The 7,089-nt window shown below is 43.1% G+C and overlaps 1 protein-coding gene across 1 annotated transcript; it reads right to left on the reverse strand.

Moving 5' to 3' along the window:
- LOC131402879 (small proline-rich protein 2E) lies at nucleotides 1-216 on the reverse strand. Its single transcript, XM_058537370.1, has one exon. It carries the CDS (start codon nucleotides 214-216, stop codon nucleotides 1-3), a length of 216 nt encoding a protein of 71 aa, XP_058393353.1.
- Nucleotides 217-7,089: the final 6,873 nt, after the last annotated feature.

Here is a 7,089-nt window from a genome sequence, read left to right on the forward strand (position 1 = left end):
TCACTTGCTCTTGGGTGGGCACTTCTGCTGGCATGGTGGAGGGGGTTGCACAGGAGGGCATTTCTGCTGGCACTGCTGAGGTGGGCACGGCTCGGGGCACTTTGGGGGTGGGCACGGCTCGGGGCACTTTGGCGGTGGGCATGGCTCTGGGCACTTAGGTGGAAACACAGGAGGTGGCTGGCAGGGCTGCTTACACTGCTGCTGTTGATAAGACATCTTGCTGGAGTCTCAGTATCTGAAAGAAATTATAGACAGTGTTCACAAGAAGGGACTCGTATAGAGAGAGATTTCTCTTCTACTACAAGGATTATATAGTATGAAGAGACGCTCCCTCTCCACCTCCAAGATCATGCTGCCATCTCTGAACTCCCTTTTTAGCACTTTCCAGCGTCCCCCTTCCTCTTTAGCAATTTGCTTCACCAGTCCTGAGAAAACCATGTCTTTCCTCATATGATATTTTCCCAGAAAATATCTCTGCTTGAAAGAACCAAGTCACGTTATTTGTATGAAAATAACATCTTCAAGAAAGGTCGTCACAAGTTCTGAAATCCTGGGCAAGCTTACTGGCAATTGCTATCATCGTGATCTCCCCTGAGGGCCCAATAGGCTGACTTAGGTACCGAGCAAACGGCCGTCAGGAAGAAGGCAAGGGCCTTACACCTTCTGAGACACAAGCCTTCGAAATCTCAGCAGAAGGAAAGGGACACCAAAAAGATAGAGAAGAGAGAAAAATACTTTGGTCTTCCCTCTTCTTTATATCATACCTTCCCTGTTAATTTCTTTTCCATACAGGACATCAAACTATCTACCAGAAGACAAGTGAAAACAGGATACCATTGTGCCCCAAGTCTAAGTTTCTATCACCTAAGTAGCATCAAACCCACGGCCATGCCTTTGGAGCCACCAAACTTGCTGTCTCCAGACTAACTTCAACATTTGAGAGCACCAAACAACAGATGAACTCAAGAAATCAGACTTACCAGGTAGGTTCTCCAAAGTAGATCAGGACTTGAGTCCCAGGCGGATGGCAGTCGTGCAGCAGAGGACCTCTTTATAGGGCTGGACGCCCCACCCAGGGGGAAGTGGAGCTGCCTAAAATTGGCCTGTCCAATAATTTCCCAACCAAAATGCAAATGCGTCCATAACTGGCTCAACAGGGACACTGGAAACAGGAAATATGCTGCTCCCAGATCTCCTCCCTGGGTTAAGTGCTCATGAGTCACGGAGGTCCTACCTCACCTCTCAGTTTCAGTGAGTTAGGGCAGGCGGAGAATTTGGGGGATTCTCTAACTGGTGGTCAAAGGGTCTCTCTCTTGATTAGGGAAGATGACCCTTTCCTAACCTTCACCTTCCCTGAATCATCAACCGCCAGCCCTGTTCCACTTTAGCTGGCTGCCATTTTGCTGTACCCGCTGGCTTGAACAGAGCCTGGCTATCTGGTCACACCTTTCTCTTTAACCCAAGTCCTTCTTATAACGCATTTCCCTGGTTCTGTGGCTTGCAAATCTAGTCTCCTTCTTCTTCTAAAATGGGCTGAGATAAGGCTGCAGATCATCTCAATAGCCTTCCCATAATAATTCTTGGAAACATTCAGTAACGTTGACCTCCAGGGTCCCATTTTCAGCGCTTTGGTCCTTCACTTGGAGGACATAAAGCTGCTTCTGGTGGCCTTTATAAATCTGTACCAATCTGGAACATGGAGTTCACTAGGACCACAGCAGCACATATTGTAATTCGGAGGATCAGAGCGTTAAAATCTGAAATCTAGGGGAAAATATGAACTTAGGCTGATCTTATATGTTTGCTTTCTCCCGCTCTCTTTCCAAACACGCTTCAGGTCTTTAAAAGACACTAATTTTTAAACTGCATCTGTGTGTTCATTCTCTGTCTTTTTCTGAAGGTCCCCAGGCCCCTCAACTTGCCACATTATCCTCTCGCTCCCCAATGTATTCCTCTTTTATATTTTTCGTTTATTTTATTGAGGTCGTAACGGTATATAACATTCCGAAATGTCAGGAGTACATTATTATGTATCAATTTCTCTATAGACTACATCGTGCTCACCACCAATGGTCTCGTTTTTTTCCATCACCGTACAAATGTGCCCCTTTATCCCTTTCACCCAACATCCAACCCTCTTCCCCTCAGGGAACCACTAATCTGTTCTCTTCATCCACGTGTTTGTATATCTTCCACATATGAGTGAAATCATGCAGTGTTTGTCTTTCAATGTCTGGTTTATTTCCCTTAACAGCAGACCACCTGATGTCCATCTATGTTGTAGCAGGTGGGATGATTACGTCTGTTTTTAGGGCTGAGTAGTATTCCAGTGTATACATATATATTGCCCCATCTCCTTTCTCCACTCATCAGTTGAGGGACACTCGGGGTGCTTCAAAGTCTCTCTTCTCTGTCCCATTTGGTACATATCAGTCACTCAGGAGATGAGATCCATGCATTTAGTGATTAGTCCTTTCATATCTTTGTTAACTCATCCTGCAGTCAGCGGTGCTGACTAAATGCTGAGTAGTGGACATTAAAAGTGATGTTACTCGAGCCTCATTGCCTTGGCCATGTCATCAGGAAGCTTTTGAAGAATGTGGTTTTATAATTGGAAAAAGACAAAGCAGAAGAGAATGAGGAGGAAGAGGAAGAAGAGACACTCAACACCCCTGAAGCAGTCACCAGCTATGCTCCGGAAGAGTAAAGGTTCCCTCAATCAACCCAGCATCACATCCCCTCAGGTACACAGGTTAGGTCCCGAGAACCGTGATTGTTCCCGCCCGTGAGGAAGAGCTTTTGATCAAGATTGCCCTTCAGCCGTGACGTTGCAGGGCCAGAGCCATCCATTCAGCACCTTTAGGCCGGGTGTCTACAAACAGTGTCATCACTAAACGGCTCACGTGGACTATTTCAGGGGGGATAGAGAAGGGACTTTCCTCAGCAGGTCACTCACTACTCTCCACAGCCTCGCTCCCATCTAAGCACATATTCTGAGAGAACTGTCTGGTTTCTGTCATCCAAAGTTTGAGAATTAGCTGCTCAGATGGGATTGCAGTTTCAGGTAATCCAGTCTCGGTTGCATCTTGAAACTCTGCCGCTGAGGACATCCTTGTCATAAAAGGTGCTAATCATGAAAGTCTAGGAAGCAAAGTCATGGCAGCTCTAGTGCCCCAAACATGTAAGGCAGAAGTCACTTTGTAGGTGTCAGACGTCAACTTGAACACTCAGAGTTCCTCAAGATCAGCTACATGAACAGCTGCCACAACATGAACAACGGCATCTATCGACCAACATTCATCAAGATTCAACATCTGAGGCCTGAGACATAGAAGACAGGATACACAAACAAAGACAAACACCACGTGTCTGTCTGTCTGTCTATCTATCATCTGTCTAGCTAGCTAGCTAGCTAGCTATCTATCTATCTATCTGTGTATCATCTGTCTACATATCTAAAGAACTTCGCTTTATGCACATTACGAGTCAGATAGGCCCATGTTCAATTCAATATCTCCAGTCCATAAATTGCTAAGAGTTTTCCGTGATTCATTACTATGAGAAAAACTATAGGAAAGAAGAAAATTTTCCCCAACTCATAACACAAAGTTTTATCTCACATTTTACCACTATGTGTTATATGCCATTGAACAAAATAGCCCCTGCAAATCAAAATTCTACAACACAATAAGGAAGAAATAGACATAAAGAGCCAGGAATTATTTATTGTGAGATATTCCTGATATTCTTAGAGAAATGGTAACTGCAAGACCCCTTAAATTTCTACCTTCTGCTTTTATTTCTGCGTGTAAAGCTCACTCTCCCTTATCCTTCCTCAATACTAGCAAACAGAATTCAACGTCACGAAAAAGGGATCACACAGCATGCTCACGCCGGATTGATTCCTGGGATGCCAGGATGGTTCGTCAAGCACAAATCAACAACTGTGACACTTCACTTTACCAGAATGAAGAATAAAAATCATACGATCATCTCAATGGATGCAGAAAAAGCGTTTGACAAAATGCAACATCCTTTCCTGACAAGAACTCTCCACGAATTCCGTAGAGAAGGAATGTACCATAGCATAAAAAAGGCCGTATATGACAAGCCCACGGAAAACATCATGCTTAATCCTGAAATCTGAAAGCTTTTCCTCTAAGATCAGGAACAAGTCAGGGTTTTCCACTCTCCCTACTCTTCAATATCGTACTGAAAGATCTAGACACAACGATTAGGCAAGAAAAAGAAATCCAAGTTCGCCAAATTGGAAAGGAAGAAGGAAAATGGCCTCTGACTGCAGATGACATAATCCTTTATACATCTTAGGTAAATCTTCTATAAAACCCTGTAGACTCCACCGAGAACCTCTTAGAACTAATGAACAAATTAGAAAACTTACCAATTCAATATACAAACGCCAGTGGTGTTTCTGTACACTTAAAACAAACTTTCAAAAAGGGAACTAAAGAACAATGCCATTTACAATAGCATGGAAAACAAACCACTACCTACGGATAAACTTAACAACGGACGTGAACGACCTGGACACTGAACACGATTAGACAGGAGGAAGGAATCTGAGGAAGACACAAATAAATGGAAAGATATCCAGTGTTCAAAGATTGGAAGAATTAATATTGTTAAAATGTTCATACTACCCAAAGTGATTGAATGATTCAATACAATTCCGATAAATTCCACTGGCTTTGTCCACAGAAATAGAAAACAGAACCCCAAAATTTGTTTGGAACCACAAAAGATCTCAAATAGCCAAAGCAATCTTGAGGGAGGAGAACAAAGCTGGAGGTATCACACATCCTGATTTCAAACTATATTAGAAAGCTATAGTAACAAAAATCTATGGTACTGGCATCAAAACAGACACATAGACCACTGGAACACACGGGGAGGGCAGACATAAACCAAGCATATACAGTCAACTAATCCTTGACAAGGATGCCAAGAACATAGAACGGGGAAAGGATCATCTCTTCAATAAATGGTGTTGAGAAAACTGGACAGCCACATGCCAAAGAATACAACTGAATCCCTATCTTGCGCCACTCACGACAATTAACTCAAAATGGATTAAAGATTTCAATGTAAGACCTAAAATCATAAAACACCTAGAGGAAAATTTGAGAAAAGCTTCTTGACATCAGTCTTGGCAATGATTTTATAGACATGACACTAAAAGTACAACCCACGAAGGTAAAAATAAACAGGTGAGACTAGGTGAAACTAAAAATGTTATCCACACCAAAGGAAATCATCAAGAAAATGAAAAGACAACCAGCAGTGTATAAGGGTACCCTCTTCTCCACATCCTCTCCAACACTTCTTATTTCTTGTCTTGTCAATTATAGCCGTTCTGACAAGTGAGAGGTAAGATCTCCGTGTAGTTTTGATCTGCATTTCTCTAATAATTAGTGATGTTGAACATGTTTTCATGTGCCTGTTGGGCATCTGTATATATTCTTTGGGGAAATGTCTGTTCAGATCCTCTGTCCATTTGTCGATACGGTTGTTCACTTTTTCGTTGTTGAGTCGTATGAGTTCTTTATATTTTTAGAAATTAACACCTTGCCGGATATATGATTTGATTGGAGAATTTCGACAGAGGAAGATCCGCTTAATTTTAAAATGACTAAAGATACTAGGATTTGAGAGGAAGACTTTGTCGCTTTTTGAATAATGCTACATTTATCAGGGAGTGTGTGTGTGTGTGTGTGTGATCTCAAGTAACTCTTCTGTGTGTGGAAACTCAGGAAGACAGAAAGGATACATATAAAGAACGTATCCCTGTCTCCACAGCTTAGCTGACTGGTAGGCTCAGCACTTAGAAAACAAGCTACATATCAACAGTAGCTTCGCAATCTATACAAAGATGTACACCCCAATATTCTTCAAACATGGGGTCAGAACCTTGAGGTAAGGAATTACAGAGGTGAACATACAAGACGGGACCCTGAAATTTGGCAGGTGGTGGGAGTGAGAAGAGCAGGTGGTTCACATGGAGAGGAGGCAGCACTTTCCCTTGTAAAGACCCGTATTACTTGTCTTCCTTCTGTGCTCCCCATGGTTTCAGAACGCCTATGATTTTATGAAGAATACTCCACTACTCCCCGAAAAGCTCTTCATCTGCAACATCACATAAAAAATAGAGTACTTCAGAAAAAAAGAGAACAACAGAATATGAGAGAGTAATAAAGTTTCAGAATCTTCTTCTTTCCTACCCTGGTTATGTCTGAGCCCCTTTCCTGCTGCAGCAAACGTGGTCGTGGTGACGGTGAGGGTGACGATGAGGTTGTTGATGATGACGGAGACAAGGATGCTCTGATGCCTTACCGAGTGCTAATATGTGTCTGGCGTTGGGGCAACTAATTTACCGTTCAATTTCATGCCGAAGACACGCTGGGATTGTCAAAAGGACTTTACCCACTTTGTAGTAGAGAGATTGAAATCTTGAGGAGTTAGACAGTTTGTGACTAAATCAATCAAACAATAAATGAGGAAAACAAAATGGATTGGATACGACGTAGAAATAATGTTTGATATGGCCCCAAACCCAGATAACACTGATTGTGAGACGTGAGCTTTGGAACAAAGAAAAATAGCAAGAAACCCAAAAGGGTGATATGATCTTGCCAACAAGCAGATTTTCAAAGGAAGACAATATTGATCCCGTCACAGAAAATGTTGCACTTTATTCAGGAAATGGAAGAAAAGTAACAACTGCCCAGGTGATGCAAACCCCTGCCCAGGTGACAGACAGACACAGAAGACATCGAGAGAATCCTCAGCTGGCACCAGGAAGACAGCTGCTGTTCTTTCTTCTGAAGCTCTGGGATGCCGGCACAGCTGAGGACCACCCTTTCTCAGCTACCTCCCGGAGAGCAGCAGTGTAACAGCCTCAGGACGGAACCCTTTTGCTGTCAGGAATCACACAGGCGTTTTACAGGCTGAAGGAGGGAGAAGCCCCTTCTGTATCCAGGCAGGCTTTGAAGAGAAGGTGAAGGAGGAGCTGTGGAACGAGGTGAGCCAATTGTCCTTGTCTTTTCCTGATCCTGATGGATGCTGAAGCTG

This window comes from Diceros bicornis, chromosome 4, assembly GCF_020826845.1.
Source record: "Diceros bicornis minor isolate mBicDic1 chromosome 4, mDicBic1.mat.cur, whole genome shotgun sequence".
Taxonomy (NCBI): Eukaryota; Metazoa; Chordata; class Mammalia; order Perissodactyla; family Rhinocerotidae; genus Diceros; species Diceros bicornis.